We start from the raw sequence: 23866 nt of genomic DNA on the forward strand, positions 1-23866 counted from the left end.
GTGCTCCTACAAATGTTCTTACTCTAAAAAAATTTGGTCAATTTTCAGCCAATGAATGACCTGAACATAATGACCAAAATACGTTTATATCTACCTAAGTACCCATACTTTAAGATACCTAATAAACGCGTTAAATAATAGTTCACGATAGCTGTCTACAAAAACTAATTACATTTTATTGAGCAGGTAGTTATGAAAAATGTTGGCCTCTCTCTAAACTTTATTTATGAACGAAGTCTGAAACTAATCTGAAGTTATTAATTAATATGGAATATTCAAGACAGTTTACTACAGGTACCTATATCATCAAGAATCAGGTTTTTAAGGCCGGGACTAGGTAGTGAGGTTATGAAAGTTAGTTAGAACTTAAGCTAAAAACTATTTGGTTTTAGGTAGGTACGTACCTACCTACCTACTTAAAAATTTTAAGCAGTTTAAGTTTTGTATAAATATTTATAACTATAATTTATAGTCTATGATTATCTCAATGTTGCTAACCAAGAAAGTTCAGTAGGTAGAAAACCAATTATTTCTTAGGAAGTTTGCATTAAATCAGACTTATTAAAAATATTAAAGGTTTTGGAAGGCAAAGGTTTTGATTACTTACGCATTACTATGGTTTAGGAATAGTGTTGTTTATAAAATAGGGCAGAAAAGATGAAGAACCGACGCCGAGGTAGGCCGGACAGAAGGAGAGATGAACTAGACAGCGCAGAGCGGCGGCGGGCGCTCACCGCCGAGGCAGAGGCGCCGAGAGGGAGGCTACAACTACAGCGGAACTCTTTAGCACCGGGCAGCGGAACGACATAGACTGATTAGTAATCAGGTAAGAAAAATGGACTGTATTAATATTGGCCTTATTTCTTATAATCATTTTATTCAAATCAGACGCATATAAAGGCTATGTTTAGTCATCTTTGGTAGTAAGATTGTACATTGGTGACAACTTATTTTTATTTCGGTACTTTGTACACCAGACGTTTTTGCAAGATATTCCTGACATTATTTCGTGATTATTTTAAATAGTTTTAAAAATCCTAAATAATAATATATACACATATTATCGCGCCTTTTTCTAATAGGGGTAGGCAAAATAAATAAAAACTCTAAAATTATTTCCTATTTTTATATTAATTTAAACAACAAACTTAGGACGCGTAACTAGTATCCTTTGATTAGCGTGCTGAACGGAATGTGAACACTTTGCACAATCGAACTGGCCACTGTGAAACCACAACACTGTAACGTTTTAGTACATTTCGTTGACTCCATTGCGTACCTACAAAGTTTACTTGAAATACCCATAAACTGATGACAATCGGGAAAACATCTTTCGGTTTTTATCACGAAAAAGACTTGTACCAGAATATTGGATAAATATTTTTACGTCATTATTATTTACTGTAGTATTCCTTTATTTTCTTCAACAAATCTTGGCCGGCGTGGTTTAAATCTTATCAAAGTCTTAGTTTTTAACCGCTAGATGTCGCTAATGTAGGTACTCGCTTATAATCTCATGGCAGCCGCTATATGTACGATAGCAAAACGCAATTTAAAGCGCGTGCATCGATGTATTTTGCGTGTACTTGGGCACTATTAACTAAATCCTGCAGAGGGCTGGATTTAATTAAGCAGGCCGCCGTTGCCGAATATTGGCTTGGGGGAGATTGTGTTACTTACATTTACATGATCCTCAAATAAGGCTTCCAATTATTTTCGGTTCAAATTTAAATTAAATTTAAAAAATAAATATTATATTCCATTTATATAAGATAAGTCCATCCCCTCCTTCTCATTTGGGAGGAGTCCCTTGCCCTGCAGTGGGTCAGCAGGGGGTTAAAAAAAATCAAATTATTATAATTTTTCTTATCACTACTAATTTTGATCAATATAAACGAAGCCTAGAAAACATTTCGTATTTATTATTCTTAACATGAGGTGGGCTCAACAAAAAAATATTATACAAGACCATTTTATCTTTATAAGTAATTTGTTAAATAAATTATTAAAAAACAAATACCTACGAATAATTTCAGGAACACAAATAAATCGTTAAAATAATAACTTTACGCTACAATGTGCGTAGAAGAAAACTGACAGGTTAACGTTACGGTTAAGGAAATGAATAATATATGAAAATAAAGAATGCAGCGCTTCTGTGTCTTCCCACTTTAAAAGTATAGCTATTTTAGTTCGTGCCGGAGACTGAACTTGATAGGGCTACTTCTAGTCTTCGAAACATATTATTATGCTAACACTAAATTGGTTAAGAACCTTTGATATCTTAATCTTGCCGGTTAATTAGAGCACTTATTTTATGAGCAATACATAACATTATTCCATTGCATCATGTTTTAACAAAACTTTGGAACCAATAAAATAGTGCTGAAAGTCATCCATTTTTCCCAGAATTGTTGTTTACGTTGCCGCGTTGTATTTACTGAAGTCCCCCTTCCCCACCCACACACCTTTCTCAGAAGTTATGTTGGCAACACTAAAACCTCTATTTTTTTTGTTGTCTATGTTTATCTCCGTCACTGACCGAGAGAATGTTTTTGTGTGAAATTGGCATGTAAAATACTGAAACAAACAGTTTAGTTTATATAATTCAATTAATATAGTCATGAAACATGATTCGTGCAGTGAGAAGGGGATTATTATGCGTCGTGCTGATCGCAGTGACGGTGTATGGAAGGATACACAAGTTGCACCTTTCGGTAAGTTTCATTCGTCCTGATTTCTTTATTTCGTACATATTTTAATGCAAGGTTGTTGACTAATTGTATCTAGAAACGTCGTATGGTAATTGATTTATGTTCCTTAAGGCGTAGGAAACTGTAGAGTACGTAAAATAGGTGTGAAGCCTTACAATGCTACTCGTTGTCACATTTGGCGATAACTTATTCTTCATGAGTTTCTTAGCAATATATTTGATGGGAAGTTTTAATTTATGCTTTAGTGGTATTATTGGCATATGCTGAAAAATCTGCGACTGATTATACTAGCGTTTGTAGACGATAGTTTAAGGTCCTTAATGTTGATGTTTTGAACACATGTCTAAGTATATATTTCTAAGTTTCATAATTGTAGAAGATAAGCTACTACGTTTATTTATGACTCTGGGATCATATTATCTTGTATAAAGGTCTCAGTGTCTTTATCTAGTGTAATAAATTATAATATTTGTTATCACACAATGTTACAGTAGTATTTGAAATGTTCTATACAATGCTTAATATTTAAAATGATATGTTTTAGGTACTATGTGGCCTCTTTGGGCATACATACATGGCATATACTCACAGCACTCAAAACACTAGCTAATAGATATAAACAATACACAATAGTTAACTTAACTACCTGTGATATGAGACTTGATATTTGATGTTTCATATAGAATAGCTGCTAAATGAAACATCAAATATCAAGTTTGATACAGAAACACTGTACAAGAAGGTATAATATTATAACAAAGTAACACATATCATGATTCTGTGATAAATATTTCAAAATTCAACATTTAAAAAAAGAAATTTCACAAAACATTGGGCTACACTTTTTATGTAAACAAACAAGTTCTAAAGCTTTGTTCACAATATCAGTTACTTATACTTAAAATACTAGTAAATACCTACATCAGAATATTATTCATACAATATAAGACCTAGGTCCCATGAAATAAAAATGCCACAGTCTCTATATAACTACTTTTGCTTTATCCACTTTCATACATTTAATTTTCATCTTATATGACAATCAGTGTGGCCAGTACTAAGCACTATATTCAAAAAAATAAAACAATGTGATATGTGTACCTACATATGTCTATTCTATAAAAAAAACATTTTATCAAATTGCAAAAAAATCCTTTTTTTATTGATTTTGAATTAGTTCAAACTTCAAAGTAACAGTTTTATTGGTTTATTTCTCCACTGTAAATGAAAATCTTAGACATAGGTACTCATATAATATCATGCCTTTTCTCTTAAGGATGGGTAGGCAAAAACAAAACAGGGTACTATCAGTAATATAACATATATCAGTATATAATAGTTAAGATATACATCAAAATATCCTACAATCAATATAAATCCTAGTAGGCCATAAAAAATGCTACTTTATTATGTGCTAAATACTTTTGTATTTACCTAATAATTATTTATTCTTACAAACCAATCTGGTCAGTACTATGCACTATAAAAAACATAACCAATTTGAAAAATGCATGTATAATTAAATTTAATGTTTAAATGTCTAATTAAAATTATTGAGTGTTTTAATAATTTATTTCTTTATTTTTTTATTATAACTCCAACAAGAAATACACTTTTATCAATACTTTTTTTTTTTTTATTAATACTATTATCCAATACATACATAAAATCACATCTTTTTCTCTCAGAGGTAGGTTGAAATCAAAGAACATCCTTATTTGCATATAAAGTCAGTTTATAAATAAATAACCTAATTATTTTATACTACATGGGATTAATGCAGACATCCTTTTTTTACCAAATTTGATAACATTGGCATAAAATATGCTACAGTTGCGAGATGACTGTGTCAGCGAAGACAGGACTCTGTATGTATGATGGACACACTTATATTCATCCACTCTCATATTTCAGTATTTCAATCTACTGCCACACCTTAAAAATCATGCAATGTCAAAGTTTACAAGTTTTGATAACTATATCCATATCATTTACATGTTAACTCCTGTATGCATATAGCAAGGGCTTTTTCCGCCTAAAAGGTGTGGAGAAGTTAATGCAAGTTAAGTTAAAAATACTTTTAATTCAAAAACTTCATACAAAGTTTTTGAAATGGTCATATAATTTCTAGACCATTTTGAAAAAGCTGGTTGCTTGTGAAAACACAAAAACTAGAAGTAGTTTTATACTGTATAGTAAATATTCCAGAACACAAATAGTGCCAGTTTGTCTGATTGTGATAAACTCAAAATTTAAGGAACAAATTCAATTATACCGCTTTCCCCAACAAAATTGAGCCATTCCTGAGTATCTTTTACTGTATAACTCGTTAATAATGGATGTAAAACAATCGAGACCGGGTTAGGTGAGTAATGTTCGAAAACATGTATAATTTTTGTATGAATATTTGTCCTTTTTAAAAAGTATAACTATTTCAATTCATAGTTAATAGTAGGTCAGTTTACAACATTCTGTATAAAATGGCCATGAATCTTGCCACCTGTGTAAACATGTCTTGAAACAAAAATGATCAAAATTCTATAAGATAATACATTCGTAAAGTTTTTATAAAGACTTCATAATCTATGTCATCATCTGTTTACCTATATTTTTTATTTTGTTTCTGATTTGATTGTCTCTGAAGACAGTTTCAAAATAATTGATGCTTGCTTTTTATTTATGAATTTCTTGTTCTCAGTTTCATCTGCATTTACTGTTGTTATACTGGGTACCTATTAAGTTCTTGTTCCCCTAGTTTGTCTCTGTTTATACTATCCCATTTATCCTGTTCAACTATCTTTGTACAAAAGTTCAGTTCAGTGGCTTAAAGACAGAGAAAACATATAATGTATCACCTTTCAAAATTTAAATTTATTTAGTTGACGAATATTGCAGCTTATTAAAATTGGTACTCTCCTTAGGAATATTCTGCTTGAATGTGTCCATGTATTCAACTTTTACCTTTTGTCCTCAAATAATTATGGTTTCATAGGTTTTGGTTCCTTCCTTAAGACGGACCTTTTTGTTCGTCATGACTAAGTAAGCTAAAAAGTGTTTAGCTAGTCTGGATTCCCCAACTTATTTTATAACTTAGGAGAATTGTGTTGATATTTCTTGCTGTTAATATTTATAGTTGGAGTGCTTCCACATATAAATTAACCCTTAGTAATTTTTTGTGCTGCTGTATATTAGCTTTTAAGATGACAAAACAAAAAAAAGTCAATACTTTTGCAAAAAATTATGTATGTAGCAATCTACATAATACATATTTTTTTTATTGAGAATCTCAATTTTAAAAGTTAACCTGCTATAGTCCAGGCATAGCTAGAGCAGGCAGCAGGTGTTCATATCATAAACCCATGGTTCTCAGATTTTGAGTAATGGACTAGCACATTTCATTATTAGTCAAATCGGATCACATCACATACTTCAAAGACCTTGCATTAAATTTGTACACATTTGTTAATCAAGCATAATAAAAATAGTCAACTATGTCATATAATATTTACAATTACATTTTAAATTAACAACATTAAATTTACTATACATACAAATAGATAAAAAATAAATAAAAGAAACAAGTATTAAAATAGAAAAAATCATGGGAAAAAACAGCATAATAATATTTTCAGTTTGTTTTTTTTAACTTGGTGTTACTGTCTGAAAGAGTTTAAGTACATAACTAGCAATCTCATGGCAATAAAAAAATTTCTTCAATGACAGAGCGAGTTAAGCTTCACCATAAATCAGCACTGGTCATGTGCGGGTTAAGGACTGTTTCTACCGGTACATAATATTTTACCTAAGAATACTCAGGCATGTAAGGTTTCCTCACATTTATATCCTTCATTGTTGAAGCAGTTTATTCCTAACTAGCTGACCTGCGCAACTTCGCTTGCGTCACATAAGAGAGAATGGGTCAGAATTTTCCCCGTTTTTGTAACAATTTTTACTGTTACTGTGCAATAAGAATTGGTTGTAGTGTGATGATATATAGCCTATAGCCCTCTTCGATAAATAGGCTATCTAACACTGAAAAAAATTTTCTAATCGGACCAGTAGTTCCTGAGATTAGCGCGTTCAAACAAACAAACAAACTCTTCAGCTTTATAATATTCGTATAGATTAGTATAGATTCACATCTATTAATGGCCTTATGTTTTATGGTATCGGATGGGAGTGCTAAAATATCTGCTTCAAAATTTGTATTGAAATCTACTTCATTATTTTCTCGTAATTAATCTGCAATCAACTGTCTAGTCGCTCTCAGAACGTCTTGTGTGAGTTCAATGACCTTTAGGGGTGAATCAAAATACGCTCTAATTAAGATTTTATATATTTTGATAAAACTTATCATCTGTTTCTTATAAGTGTAAGGTATTAATTACTAATGTTTATTAAAATAATCTTTTTAGTGTGTTAGGCTGACGGTTTTTCCAAAGATATGTACACTAACTTTGAGTAAATATGTAAAAATCGCTTATTTAGTCCGCTGGTACATAAAAAAAAAAAAAATTTTAGCCTGTACTTAGAGTCCCACTTCTGGGTAATAGCGTATTTCCAAGCACCATTCATCGTGCTGCTTAGCGCAAAAGTCTAGAACGGATGGACCAGTTCGGCAAGATTATTAAAGGGACGGGAAAGATTTATATGAACAGAAAACATACCTAGTTCAAACTAAAAATATAGTTTAAACAAATATCAATTTGCACGCGAGCCAGTCAGCGGTCATTCGCCACGAATCAATATAAGCCAATAATTATCATCATATTCCCATTGTTGTGATAATAATTATATCACAATATTCTCATGCGGCAATTCGCGGTATATTCTCAATAGTCCAAGTTTATTGTGAAGCAGTACAATAGTTATTATTACAGGAAAACTGTATCGAATAGTTTATTACTCATGCAATGCAAATAACGTGACAATAGGTATTTTACATTCACCACAATTAAGGTCAAATGTTCGATGACACTGCTCATTGAGATGGAAACGTTTACTAAGCAAGAAAACTGACATATTATTTATACTTCGTGAAGAATTATTATTGTAATATACCTACTAGCTTCTACCCGCTTCTTTGGTCGCATGAAAAGATTATCCGGGATAGAAAATATCCTGTGTTAATTTAAGTTACTATCTATGTAGGTATCTACCCATCCAAATTCATTCAGATGTTTTAGCGCGATTTAGTAACAAACATAGGTACTTTCGGGCATCCAATCTTTCGCATTTTTCACAAGACTAGTTTATGACCGCGGGTTCTAAAATACTGGTTACTGCTCGCTTCTTCGGCCGCGTGTAAAGATTACCCGGGATAGAAAATATTTGGTGTCAATTTAGGTTATTATGTATGTATCTACCAAACATAGAAATTCGTTCAGTTGTAAAAGCGAGATTAAGTAACAAAAATCCATCCAGACATGTAATTTTTCGCATTTTTCTCAAGACTAGTTTATGCCCGCGGCATTGCCTGCGTGGTTTTTTTTACTTTGAAGTATTAGTCGTAATACCTAGGTATATTAAAACCAGCCTAATTTTATTCAAATTGGTTATCAGAATTGTCAAATTCAATAGTTGCATTCATCTACTAGACATCTCGATTCTACGATCCGGTCGCTCGTGATTCAGGAGCGTGGATATTTCGCGCTTCAACTCTGCATATTGGATCGTTCGCTACACTCCTCCCTCGCTCGCTCCGGACCGCGACGCCGCGTTCGAGCGCGTAGGTTGAATTGTTTCGTGTACATTCGACGAATGATATTCATGATATTAGTAAGATTTGATATGAAAATTAGCTTTAGTTAGTGGTTTAGCATTCAGCATAGATTATATTTAATAAATAGTCCCACAGAATGGGGTAACTGTAGGAAAATTTGGGGTTAATTTGATTATAAAAATAAGTAAATAGCTTGCATAAAAAGCTAGCGACGAGTTTTGTTTTCCGGTTCTTGGTACCTACTAAATATCACTGTGAATAAAATTTGTAGCTTTGTTAATAGCATACCTAATTTACCGTAAACATGCCTATTTTGTTCCATTTTAAACCCCTGTATTCACAAGTAACCCATTAATACAATACATAAAACTTTTTCATAAAAATATTTTATACCTGTCAAAGCACACTTTTGTTTTTAAACTATTGTGTTGCTTGATTGTTATCGATTAGCAACAATTCCCGTTTGATATGAAGAGGCTTTTAAATCGGTGCAGTCGTTTTCCCGCATAACCCTTTTATGATATTAGCTAGGATTCGCCGCTAGCCTCCGGCTACAGACGCGCTCGCGTTGTTTTGTAGAGGAACATTCATAAGCTGTTGCATTACCAAATCAAAATGTCATTTCAATTAGTATTAAAGCGTCACAGATGGCCACTTAGTCAGCAACTCTAGCATTTAGTAGATTAGTAATATGAATTATGTATTTTGTCGTATTAGCATTTAGAGGATTTGTTCGTAGTGTTCGATTTTTGTTTTGCAATACCTACGTAATTTGAGTAGAAACTGATATTATGCGGTGTTGATTGTTTATTATGTTAAAGGTGCGCCTTACTATTCGTGGCGCTTGGCGCTTAACACTCCGTTCAACATAAATTATAATAGTATTGAAACGTTGAAAGCTGACTTTTATCACTACTTGCACATTCATTTATCTCAATGTACTTTGACAACCATAACCTATGTCGTTCATTACCTAGTAAATTATCTCTTTGGTTCGGTGCTTCACAATTTACCCACTATCCTTTCAAACTGGATCTATCAATCGGACCTATGAATCCAGCAAAACTTTTCTGTCAAATAATCCGGCACTGTAAATCACATGCGTTTCGAAAGTGAAAAAACAAAATTCCTCTCGGTCTATTTGTTTGGAAAATACAATTCTATAGGCAGTCATCAGACATACGCATACGTGACCACGCGTCCCGATTAGGACAGGACGTCTATTTTTTGGCAAACTATCCTCGAAATTAAACCTTTAAACCTACGCGACGCAGCATTGTTCCATTTCCCGATTGTGTTCGAAACTTTCCTGTGCCTGTACGGGCTGTACGCGGGTCAGACGAGATATAGATGTAACGCAGTCTATCGACCCGCATGACGGTATCGGCGAAAGCCTCTTTTTACTGATGTTTTTTTGATATAAATACGTTTGTTCTGTACTCGAAAGTCGACTCCCCCCTTTGTCCCCCCTCGGCTTATCGGCAACTGTCTGGAGTGCCGTCTAAAAATAATTTATCGAGTTAGACTGAGGGTTTTAAAAGGAAAGATTAATATGCGATCTTTAGTATTGGTCTGAGTGCATCATATACGAAGATTCTTTCATATTTAATGAGATAAAATGTATTTACATTTTGTATTTACCGGCAGACGTCGAATATACATAATTTATACATCTATATTAGTTGCAGTTCTCACGTGAAAATTCAAAAGCATTTACCAAATATTCGTGACTGCAATATTTGCGTTGCATGATTATTATTTTGTATTATTTGGAAATAAATGCGATTATTCAATTATTGGTTATCACTTACTACCTGAATTTGTTCGACGTATAAACGCAGGTTATTGTGTCCGTAGTTGATAACTGACAGATTTTTTTACTGTAAGCCAAGTTAAAATTTTTGATCGCGAAAGTCTGCCTATCTATACGTTAGTAACATTTTACATTTATTACTCTGCTTAAGCTAGTTGAAGACCTCAGGGCAGCTGATTTTTTAAATTCCAATAACGAATCACGAAAAGTTGCTCGCGAAATCTTGAACCAACTGTGGCATCTTTACTTTGCCGCGTGAACTTTACCCACTGAAAAATATAGGTTTTTACCACTGATGGTATTTGGTAAATCTACCACTGTTTCGAAAAAGCTGTTGCTCGTGAGAATAAACGGCAGGAAACTCACGGCTTTCTCTTTTTAATCGTCAATATTTTCTTGTAACTAATGTAAACTTCATTATAGTGAGTCATGTTAATCTAAAGCTTACTATATCATAGTATGTTAGTTCTGTGATGCGTTTATTAGCGCTACAGTGGGTATCTGTAGAACGAGCTAATTGGGAGTGGCACTGATTAGTCTTGACTGCCATTCACGGGGAATCTATACGCTTCTTGGCCTTTGAGTGAAACTATGAAGGGGAGGTAGCGACTGGGATTATATTAATACCTCTGAACATGGGAAATTATTTCAGTCGCAGCCCGCCCGGGCTTTGCCCAGTTTAAACAGTTATTGTACAAAATATCCCATAGAATAAAAATACAAAAAAATCGCATCAAAATCCGTTGCGTTGTTATAAAGATATCAGCATACAAACATAGGGACAGACGTTAGTTGAAAGTTAGATAGTGCAGAAAGATGTACCTATAGAGCCTATATAAAATTGCATTTCATTACCATCATCATTAATTACCACTATAATACACAGTTCAATTTATTCCACCTACAGCCCGTATCTTTTTATTATACAGTACAAGCTTCCGCTCGCAACTTTGTCTCGCTCTGTTTGTAAAACGCCCTCTGTGTTAGTCCGCGCTGTAAACTGTCTGTGTGCCTATGGAACATAATATCCAGAAAACGACAATTTTTGGTAACCAATATACTCATGTCTTTTTCCATTTATAAAAGCAATACAGCATCCTATTTATAATGATGTACTAACTTAAGCCCGCGATATCGTCCGCGTGAAAAAAAAACCGGTGTAAAAATTGTGCTCTGTGATAATCCAGGTTAAAAACTATCTGAGTACCTCATTAAAATCCCTTCAGTAGTTTTTGCGTAAAGCACCTAGCAACAACTTTCCCATTTAAAATATTATTAACGCCGTTCGCAATTATGTTTTATCGTCATGTTTCCCTGTTATTTGTTCCATCGAAAGCCTTAATAAATATTCAGAACACGTACACAATGTAAAACTAGATCATTGGAAGCAACAATCTGTGGATCGCGCACATATTTGTTCTCTGCGGAATTCAACGCTACGGTAACACTTGCGATAGTAGCGTTGTGTTTACGTTTCATTGTTGCATGCATGACTATATTATTTGTTATTTGCTGTTCATAATACATCGACAGCAATTATTTATGCTACGCTAACAAAAAAATTGGCAAAATCGTTTTTTATGCCTATTTGCTTTTTTTTATTTTCTTATGTAATGTGTTGCTAAGCACTAAACTCAAGGACGGCTGAACCGATATCACAAATTACTTTTTCATAATATTTCTTAAAGTACGAAGATGGTTAGGCGGTACAAACTGCGCCGGGTCAGCTAGCAAGCCACAAAAAAATACGAAGAAATATAAAAAAATTATGAAGTTACGAGTCTTATGACACGCTAACTAAACGTACTTTTCATCACAAAAGTTATCAAATTAAATACGAAATACACCGACGTTTGGCCATTAACAATGTTAGTCCCATGTGGTAGAGGGCGTGGACCTATTTATACCAAACACGTCACCAGACTCCGGACTGCTATTGAGAAATATTCTAATATAAATTATCTTATTTATCCTCAGCTCGTTCAACAGTCGGAAACACTACCGACCGAGAACCAGTCAATTATTCTCTACCTTCAATTATCTGCTAATTCAATACACATTTAAAGGAAAATTCAATGCTTATAAATTGCTGTAAGGGTGGATTAGCGGATCTAGGACGGGCTAGATTGCTAGGATTGAAGTTATATCATCGCCTTGACCTTATCCCACGCTAAGTAGAATCGACGCAACATGTTTTCTTCCACCACTTATCTCTATCAGCTGTCAAATCTATCTTACTTCATGTCTATGTTGTTGCAAATAATTTATCCTTCTTTTCTCTCTTTAATTTCTCACTTTACTCGCATTAGAGAGCTTAAGTATTGACTTAAAATCAGGAGTAGGTCACCTAAAATAAGATCAATCATTTCAAATATTACCACCCTCATTATACTGCCCCCACTACAAACTTATTCGGTCTTTCCCCCCCCACCCCAACGTCAAACTGTCTGTTCTGACCCCCCAATGTCATAATTCTCTGTTCTGCCCCCCAAACGTCATAACTAAGGTCTGACCCCCCACATCATAGCTCTTTTCTGAAAATATCGTATCTTACCTCCCCCAACAAAACAACTTGTACCCCCAACATTTCAACCCACCCCCCACCTTAATCAAGAATTCGCACTTGTAAATAGCACAAGTCTATACCCAGTTTGCTATACCTATTGCAACGTGCACTAATAAATGTCGCAACCTTATCTCGTTGTCTCGCCGGCCGCTCGTTAACGGCGAGACATCAACGAGCTGTCGAGACGTCAGTCCTCACGCACAAGCCTAATAGTCAAGGCGACGTAGTTACTGATTCAGTTACACCTACTTGTGACACGTTGACGGCACATAGTGGGTGTAAAGGACTATCGCCTAGATGTAGGAGAGGCTCAAAGCGGTGATTTCTTAACCCTATCTTTAAAAAAAATGTATTTTAACATTTGTTCCTTTCTTTTAAAAAACTACTTCATTTATTTCTGCTCTTATCACCTAAGAGTAGACTGGTAGAAAATGTCAGCATTGCATACGCCTGTATACATCGTTGTTTGTATATTAAGTTGAAAATAAATAAATATTGACGATCAAGACTCGGTAAATCGACTACGAAGTTATCGACTTTCATAACCCAATCAGCGCCCTTTGCCTGTTTCCGAAGAACTATTTTCTTCATTTTATTTTAAAGTCACGCTCTGGCTAGTACGGTCTGTTGAAAATCGCGCTACAGGTGACTGAATGGATCGGAGCCGTCGTTATTTGCGTCTCCATCATCCACACTTCTACATCTTAGGCCCAAATCAAACCAGCTAAGGCGTGGCGAAGATACTGAGAAATAAATGAATTTAAAATAGACCTTAACTTCTTTGACATGTGGTTTAAAATATGGCATCGTAACGACGCGCCAAACGCCGCACTGTATCAGATCTCGCCAACAAGCTCTGTAGCTTGGCGAGGAGAATTTATGTAAAAATTATTGTATATACCTATATTATATGAATAAATGATTTAGAAAAAATATCTTTGGCATGCCGTTTTAGTCCGTATGTAATAAAACTTGAGGTTTATTTCAAATTGATTATTTTACGTAATTATTCTCCGTAACTTTGCCGCGCCTCCGGCTTGCGATGGCTTGTTTCATTTTTGCCTTCCTCGCTAAGCGGTTTGCTCCTAATATTACAGCATTATTTAACGTGTACTGTAATCCGTTTCCAAGTATGTTTTCTACGACCTTCACTCGCATTTAAATTAGTCTCGGTCGAAACAATCACGGAATGATAAGAAATTGCTGTTGGTAATATGATCGCAAATCGTGGGTTGAACTGAACAAGTCGTACTTGTTGCCTCTGTACACAGAGCGGTAGTGTAAACGGGGCCAGTGCAGGATTAAACCGGGATTTGGGAAATCGTATTCTTGAGTTTTTTCTAATTTGTGTTGAAATATTGACTTTAGCAGTCCAGGGATGAGTAAATGCATTCGCTATGTGGCAACCGGCTTACTATCATGGGATTAAGACGTAACTGTAATGTATTTGAGCATTCAAGCGTGACGTAATTATAATATTAATTAGTCTTCAAGTCAAAGCCTCGATTTAGTCTTAGATAATATCTATTCCGGTGCCTCATATATCGCTTCACTGCTCCAGTGGTTTATCTGTAAAGTCAGCTACGATGAATCAGTATACATAGAATATCGGCAAATGAGACTGTAGGTACTCTCCATTGTTTTGTAGTACCACGACATTCAAGGAATTAACTTGTCGAATAGGGTAGTTGCCCGGGTTAACGAAAAATTATTAAACTCGTACTCGCAAAAGGTTCATCTAAAATGCTCAGACTGTGTAGCTTTTTTCGTAAAGAATGTTAAAATTGTAATTATTACAGACTGAAAAAAAAACTCATTTGATAACAACGAAAACATGCCATAGTGACGTCACTGTGTCGTATTTCTATACTAAAATGTGTTTTTTGACATTTCATAAAGAGTAGCCGATTTGACTGGTAGGTAACTACTATTATCTTTGTCACGGCTCAAGGATCACGGCCAGACAATGATGTCTTAGTCTATGCCACTCAATGTCTTGAAGGGGTAATGTTATTAAAATAAAACCTATCCCTACTCCATTACGAGGTGTCAATCTATCTATTAATAGCGAGCTTAGGTCGTTAGTTTGTTTTCTTTTATCGGATTTTACTTGAGAACGGCAACGAGTCCTAGATCTCGCACTAATTGGCTTATTGTATTAATTCTTCCCCTGTTTATTAGCTTTTCTACTCCTTTCTTTTATTTACCTACTAACTTTTGCCCGCGACTTGGTCCACGATCTTTGTAACTTAGGACAGAATTTTCATAAATCCTTGAACCCCTATTGTATCCCTTTGGGGATAGAATTAATCAAAATCCTTAGCGGATGCTTACGTCATAACATCTACGTGCATGTCAAATATCAGCGCGATCTGTCCAGTGGATTGGGTTGTGCGTTCATAAATCACTATCTCCCGGTTTCTGAGGTACATTAAACGGTAGTTTAAACTACCGCTAAATGTACTCAGAAATCGGGGGTATGTCAGTCAGTCAGTCACTTTTGAGGTATATGTATTTAGATACTACATAAAAAAACTTTAAATGTAGTAAATTTTTGGCAGAACAAAATTTACCAAAAATTTTGTTTAAAATGTTTTTGTTTAAAACATTGTAGTAAATTTTTGGTAGAACACGGAAACGTTTTCAACCGAGGTAGATTTGTCTGTTGATACGCTACGTGCCGAGTTCGGATTCTAGATTCATATCATGTTGAACTCTTTTTATTTTTCCACGGAACTTTTATTACAAGACTACTCGACTCAGACATCCTTTGTACTTAGTAATAACTAAGTAATTAAATAGACTAATTAATTAAATTTTAATAAAATAGTGCCAAGAAGAATAACTTCTTCTTTTTCTCGAGAATGTATGACTTTGTAGACGCGTATTTTAAAGTATTATGAAAATATAACTATTTGTACAAACTACACTTTTGCACAAATTGCACTATGCAGTTTCCTTTAAAGATTATTCCTCATTGGTAACCGAATGTTTGAATGAAACTGCTATTTGAAACACAAGCGAACATGCACGGAACTTAAAGGCAGCATTGGCCAGTCCGTACACATATTTGAGATATCTGTTCCCGTCGAGTTTCGTAAATGTGACCTATCAGCGTTAGTTACATTACAAGGGAGTATTCCGACGTTGACGCGCTCTGTACACAAATCCGATTATGCGAGCGTTGTGTCGCATAGCACAGACCTAATGTAGTCCTACACAACTAGCGACCATAGCCCATGTATGTACGACATCCGACACGTCCAGTGCGAGTTTTCACGTGGAATTACGTCACACGCTCTTATATGAAAATGTAAAATACTGTTTGAGATTTAAGCCCCTTTGCACTTAACGATTTTAGTCTCGCGACTTGTACACAATATATTATAATAAAACGGGTCTTAAACACAATTGAAAATTAAAGGTTAGAATCTATACTAATATTATAAAGCTGAAGAGTTTGTTTCTTTGTTTGTTTGAACGCGCTAATCTCGGTAATTCTTGTCCGATTTGAAAAATTGCTTCAGTGTTAGATAACCCATTTATCGAGGAAGGCTATAGGCTTTATATCATCACGCTACGACCAATATGAACAGAGAACCAGTAAAAAATGTTATAAAAAAGAAGAAAATTTAGACCCATTCGTTCTTATGTGACGCAAGCGAAATTGTGCGAGTCACCTTATATGTTTATCCGACGTTTCGATCGAATTACATCGACCGTGGTCACGAGCTGACTGATGTGGTTGCTAAGCTTTGCACTTATAATGAATCGAATTAATACTTAATAAAATATCTGCAGAAAATTGAAACGTGTCGTTAATGTTTTTGGGTGTTTTTACTGTATAATAACAGTCGAAGTTATTAATAGTTTTGGAGAATAACATTCCTGGAATTAATTAGTCTCACGACGCTCAAGACGGTCCTTGAAACGCCTAGCGGAAGTGTTGTTGGCTGAATATTCGGTAGCAAATTATTGATAAGGTATTATTTATTTATAGCACTTTCGCACTCTGTCACTTTAGGTGTCTGAATATAGCAACAGTTCTTCGGAAGGCAAAAATTCAAAAGAAGACTAGGAAAGAATTGCGTGTGAGCGAACTGAAAGCCGTCGTTCTTACGTCTCCGTCAACTACGCTTCTCTCTTATGATTTATATGTTTCTCATTTCTCTTACCAGCTTGTTGCTATATTCAGACGCTTAACGTTATATGACGCGTTCTACACAGGGATTGAAATTTAGTACATAGTAACAGTATTATCGGAAAGCTAGTCTAGTTATTACATACTGTCATATTCTGTATTACGGATTGTCGTATTGAATTGAAATTGTAATCACTGACCATACTCGAGCATAATTGTTAAAGGGGACGGGCGTGTAAGGTTAAATCTATTAAATTCGAACTACGTAGTGCTTTCATGCACAATGTTATCAATATAAACACATTTACTACAATCTATATAAATATTTTAAATCCGTAATTACTTTTTTCAACGCAACTTTATTGAATTTTAAACGCAATTTTTAAAAATACTGGAATTGAATTCTATTGCTAAGTATTCGTTTATATAAGTATATTATTTTTATTAAATTACTGGTTTTTCAGACTATTCAGAGTTGCCATATATTATCGCATTAGTACTTCACCGCTCGGGCGTCGCGCGACGCATCTTCTGTCAAATAGGTCATCTACGTAATTCGCATTTAGGGTAATTACTTGTTACTTAGATATCGATTTAAGCCTAAATTGGTGAGATCTTCTTCGTATCAATGGTTTTAAAGTCTTAACTACCTACATTTTTGTATGTAAAAACTGTTTTTGCTCTCAGAAGGCCCACTTTGGCTCTGAAATGTGTATTTGGAGGGTGAGGCTCCAATGTAAACCTTTAAAACCTCTTCTCCAATTGTTACTAGGCTACGTTAAAACAGTCTATACACCCGCATAATTAACTTGTACAAAACTCAGATAAACACATGATATTTTTCCTCAACATAGAAATAAACGCTAGCTTGAACTCAATTCACCGGTAGTACAAGTTATTGAGCAAGCAATATCTGATATCATAACGAGCGAGTTTACAGCCAAAGCGAATTTAATATGGCGCGCGATACCATAAACTTAGTTTACGAACGCTGCGCTACGATTGAAAATGTGTGTGCGAGACAGTTCTTTGTTAACACCCTTCAAGTCTAAAGAACACTCAGGCATGCAGATTTCTCGCTAAGTTCTCCTTTCCTCGTACACCAAGCGAAGATATGATTTTCTTATGCACGATTGAATTTACAAAGATTAAATGCCAATTGATTTTTAATCTCGATGTCTGTTTAACATCCTCAATATAAATATACTACACACAATATATACGACGATAGTTTCATTAAATGCTGTGCGATGCTGCGCGTCTGAATTTTAATGTACTTTAAAGAGAATATGTCTATATTAACTGCGCATATTTGATTTCATCAGACGGGAGTTAATAACCGAAATGATATGATATTTTTAATCATAAGTTTAAAGCGATGATGCGAGTTGAGGATGCGATTGATCGCTGCTTTAATTAAGTGCATTCAACATCCAATGATTTAATTCGCTACCGAGTGGAGGCCCGGTGCCGTACGGAATGTGTAGTTTGCAAAATTCGTGCTCATTACAGCTGGCTTACATGCATACCATAGCTAAGTATTTATGCAAAACTCAGCTCAGTTTTCACCATTATTGAATCGTCGGAACTGGTTTTTATTAAAGAGGGTTGGGGTGCAGACAGACAGATTCCCCTACGTAATTGCTACCTGGAAACTCGACAGTGATTTAACTATAATTTGTTATGGAGATAGTTTGATGGCGCGCGTTTGCTGTAACTTCCCTGTGACCGCGCGCTGCGTCCTCGCTTCACCGCCGCGGGTCCGAATCCTGCACGGAACAAATATTTGAATGTCCACTGCCAAATAGTTTTGTGTCTGGCTTGTATTTTGTGTTAGTGAATTGTGTTTGTAAAATACCTCGCATTCCAAAACTCATTGTTAGTGCAGGTCCTGTCTGTTTAATACATACAATATTTACTAGCGTATGTTTAGGGTGGAAAGGCTCAAAGGAAGTATTTTGTAAAAATATTTTGCTGCGCGTTTTAGCTATTAGTTGCTGGCGATGTAAATTTTACTCACAGGATATTTTTTAATTTAAATATCTAGGTATAATAATTTTATATTCTGCATACTAAAGTCCCCGACACATGTTGATGGTTTGATGACGGGAGCTCTTTTTTCAAAGAATCATACAGACGCTTTGTAGAAACAAACTAGATTCCACGAGGATCGAATTATTTATCGTCTGATAATCTCATTCGATGAACAACATCTGTATATTAGCTATCAATATTATTCCTGTAATTGAATGGCGCTGCAGAATTCAGTCGCTGTTGTAGTTCGCCGTATAGTTGTGTTGACTATCGTCTCCTCTACAATATACTAAAGCTTTGATAGAACATCCTTTGTTCACAATCCGTCGGAGCATAAATTAGTTGTAGCTTCGACGTCAATATTGTGTTGAATAGTGTTCTACAGGTTGTATTGCCATTTAACCGCTGCGCGTTATCGACCGAGCCACCAGTCAGCCTTGTAAGGCTTTCTTTTAAAGCGTGCTTTAACACAGTGCTGTCAGCTATCAACGAGAAAATGCTTTCATGTTGTACGAGATTGTACGAGATATTCGATGACTTTATTTTCCTATTTGCTGGCGCTTTTAATAGATCCGTCGGTAAAGTAGAGCGGAAAAACGGGATTTTCTATTCCGTGGCCAGTGTAAATTAATTTGCATGGGGCCGTGCTTTTTCCAGCCTTTTTTACGTAAGCAAACTTTGATGCTTTGACAGTGTAGGGAAAATCTGTTGAAAATAAATCGTTGAATAACATTCACTGTAGATAGGTTAAGGTATTAAAATGGGAACATAGCTTGTAAGCTATTGCGAGTATCTGAATAGTTTGTAAATACATTACTAATTAGTTGTCAATACCTTGACGAAACAATCTCGAGCATAAGTTTGCTTCTACATTATTGTGTATCAGGAACTGAACTAACTTGATCTTAGCGTGAATAGCTAAAATAACTTGTCACACTTGCGTAGAAACTATCAACTATCAACTATCAACTATCTCAAGTAAGTTACACACTATGAAAAATCAATTGCTCCAAGTTAAGACTAAGTAAGCTCTGCTCCTGGCCTGCAAGGCTTAAGTTCGTGTAATACTGTTCAACACAGTAACAAGACTTGAAAACTAAATTTGCTGTTGGTTCTATAAAATGTTTTACTCTTGTTAAAGCATATTACCTCAATGTGATTTTATTCATGAGGTGACGTCACGACTTTAAAAGCGTTTTTCGCTATTAAATTTATTTAATATCTGGTGGTAAAGTAGTAGAGTTAGTTAAAGATGAGTTTTTATTACCTGACAGCTTTAGTTGACGCGGTAGTGTATCCGTCTGCTAATATGAGGTATCGAGTTCAATCGTGGGATGGGTAGCTTATTAGAAATTGATCTTTCCTAATTAAATTGACAATCATTGTCAATTGCAGCTCGGACTTGGTAATCCGACATCATGACCGGCACGTGTCATCGATCTATTATTTGCAGCCCTACACAGATTATATTAAATAACATATAAAATAATATCTATTATTATTGTGTTATTGTTCGCAATATTACGTTATAAGCCTCGAAATTCATTGTCCAGTCAGTACAACAACGTTTGTCCGACAAAGTGCATTTCAGGATTTAAAATCTAGACGACAATGACTTTTACAAGTTTTCTTTTAGTTTCGTTCCGCTTTCGAAGAGAGTCTTTAGTTAGAGGTTTTGTTGTTGAAGCTTCAAAAATCCTACTTAGTTCGTAAAAGTATCGCGACACTTGTTGTACTCTAGTCTAGTATACTTTGAGAAGCTGTAAGTTGTGTTTACTGATAAGTAAACGATCTGTTGGTTACCTTACTTTGCGTGGTCACTCTATAGATTGACCGTAAAGTGGTATAAATATGAACTGAGCGTACGTTAAAATTCGCTTTGAATTGTTTTTCATAAGATAACTTTAAGCCTAAAAAGTCTTTCAGACGACTTGTATAGTTTTGAAACGAGGCTGCTTAAAAAGCATATGATGAATAATATATAATGTAGTTAATAAAAGTCCTGTAAATAAATATCTTTTCACAAGTTGTATACTAATTCCGAACTAAGTAGAGCTGTAGATATAGGTGCTTGTATAGTACAGCCAAACAACTTGAACAATTTCTCTTCATCATAATGAACGAGATTTTTAATTCCACTTGGAGAGAATTGCAGTGCGCGACGGTGAGGGCTATTGCGTTTCGATCGCTCGATTGGTAGAACAGGCAACCGGGAGTACTCTACACTAGGCTTACGTTTAGTAACCCGATTTACTACCGTCGGTACTGTGGAGTATCGAAAGTTTGACATTTAAAATATACTGCATTTAAAATTAACTATGTTAGTTCTAGCGACGCCGCGCCCGCTAGACACCCTGATCAGATTTTCATACAAAATTATCCAGTTAGAATCGAGCTACAGTTGGCTTTCAAACACTTACTTGTGTTTAAGTTGTTTAGCGATACCTGTTATATAGTAACCAATTAACTGATAAAGTAGACTTCATGTATATTATTCTAAATACATACAAAGGTAAATAGAAAAATGTACATCCCAGTAATTAATATACTTGTACCTAACATTGCTATTCTACCTTTTAATTTAATATTTCCAAGCATGCATCGCAAAGAGTAAATATAAAAATTAATTACAAACTGTTGTGCGTTCGACGTGGAAACAATTTTCTAACAACTTGTTAATGAACACGGCTCTGCAGCAAATGTCTCTTTATCTTGTTGTAATGTTCATCGAGGTGGAAACTCATACTGCTGGAATAAATATGTTATAAAATGACTAGCTGACCCGGCAAACGATGTTTTGCCGTATACATTTAAAAAAAAAAGTTAAGTGTGTGCAACATTTATTGCTTAGATGAAAAATAGATGTTTGCCGATTCTGAGACTTGCTGAATATGATTACAATTCATGAGAATCGGTCAATCCGTTTCGGAGGAGTACGGTGAGAACTGTGACGCGATAATTTTATATATTAGATAATGTTCTCTTAGCTGATATTTGATTACGACGGTTTATTTTATTGAAAGCGGCCAGCTTCGTAGAACTTTGTTTATAGTGTACATTACGTCTCAATACACAGGTGCACTCTCTATTCTATCACTCTCAGAGCCCGGTGAAAACGCGCATAAATCGCATGTAATTCCCCAGACTCCTACTCGCGCGTGCTTCTCGCAAGTCGACGTGCGTCCAGTTAACGCGCGAACATCAAAGGGAATTTCGCTATGGATAAATGTTTACAGACGAGCTAGAAACATGACATTTTGACTAGGGGTACATATTTGAATGTTGTGCTAGATTGTTGAATTCAAAACCGAGGAATCTGCGCGGTAGTCACTTACAGAACTGACCGCGCCACGGAGGCAGTAAAAATATTAAATCAAGTAAAATTATAATATTTTATAATAAGTATATAAAATGAAGGGTTATTTTGTTCGTGAAATTCAGTGCAGCGAGAGAATAACATTTCCTAGAATCTTTCATTTTGCTAAAAATAGATTCTGTATAATAGGTTTAACTTTATTTTTCAAGTGAAAAGCTTTGTTGTGTCTGCTTTTATTAATGAATGTAAACACTAATTAGTTTGTTGTGACTGTCACATGTTTATAAACCGTTTGAGTATTTTATTACGTACAAAATGTACTGTTATTTGTTGTGACTAGTCAGTATTTGTTAGTAAACTAATTGTGACAGTCTATTATTTAAGAAAAAATCATTACAAAATCGCTCGAAAAAAAATCTCGTATTTTAGTAGAAAAAAATTCCTTGAAAAGTGTAAAACTAGAGACATACATAGTAGAAAAATTTCACAGAATATGACAATCTAAGTCACGCAATTTGATCTGACATGTTAGGCTACATAGCGCGACTTATGTTCGTAGCATCGATCGAAGCGTAGCGCGTAGAACAAGCGTAGCACGTAGTGCGAACTCCGGAAACGTTGCAATTTTTACATAGTGATATATTGTTGACTTATTTCAGACTAGCTGACTCGCTTTCGCTTGCGTCACGTAAGAGAGAATGGGTCAAAATTTTTACCGTTTTTGTAACATTTTTTTAATAGTACTCTGCTCCTATCTGTCGTAACGTGATGATATTATAGCCTATAGCGTTCGTCGATAAATGGACTATCTAACAATGAAAGAATTTTTCAAATCGGAGTTCCTTAGTGCGTTCAAACAAACTCTTCAGCTTTATAATATTAGTATAGATATAATACGCACTGTCAGGATTTAGTAAAGGTTTATTGATACCTGTGTAAAATATTCTTAGTAGTTTCCAAGGGTTTGGTAATTATGGGAATAGGCTATCCTTTTATTACATGAGACTAATATTGTAAATGACGAAACGTAGGCGTGTTTTATAAACCACTTACTACCTTCAGGTATGAGTTTTTATCTTCCGCGTTATATTTTATATATCCGCACGGCGCAGTTTCCGCTGAACTAGTTGAGCCTGACGGCCGATGGGGCCTGTAATGGCCTACATTACTATGTTTCATTACAATTTCGATATCCGGTAACTATCATGTGTCTAATCAAATTTTGGTTTCGTACCTTCGCGAATAATGTTATATTTAGAGGATTCAAATTTCATTTAGACAAAGCTTAGAACATGAAATCTTGTTAACAACTGTTCGATTGATTCAAAGTTTCGTTTTAGTTGAGTTATAGTAGTCGCTCTGCGCGGAGACGGTTGCGGTGGTCATGTATGACACGATGTATGGATTTTAATGGGGCAAGTAAAGTTTGTGAAGATAGTTCCAAGTTTTATGTATGTATTTATGTATGATTTGTATTCAGTTCGCAGTTTGGTTGTAGTTTCGATCAGGGTGTGACTGCAGGGGGCCTGGAGGGGTGGTCAAACGATATTAGTAGGGTCC

General features: G+C 35.0%; 1 protein-coding gene across 1 annotated transcript in view; it reads left to right on the plus strand.

The window, feature by feature from the left end:
• The first annotated feature begins 2529 nt into the window (after positions 1-2529).
• Positions 2530-23866, plus strand: part of LOC142986213 (protein GPR107) — a 67234-nt gene continuing 45897 nt past the window's right edge. Inside the window, exon 1 of the mRNA XM_076134562.1 lies at positions 2530-2717. Coding sequence (XP_075990677.1) covers positions 2631-2717 — 87 coding nt within the window. The 5' untranslated portion in view covers positions 2530-2630. The remainder of the gene's footprint in view (positions 2718-23866) is intronic.

Source organism: Anticarsia gemmatalis, chromosome Z (genome assembly GCF_050436995.1).
Source record: "Anticarsia gemmatalis isolate Benzon Research Colony breed Stoneville strain chromosome Z, ilAntGemm2 primary, whole genome shotgun sequence".
Taxonomy (NCBI): Eukaryota; Metazoa; Arthropoda; class Insecta; order Lepidoptera; family Erebidae; genus Anticarsia; species Anticarsia gemmatalis.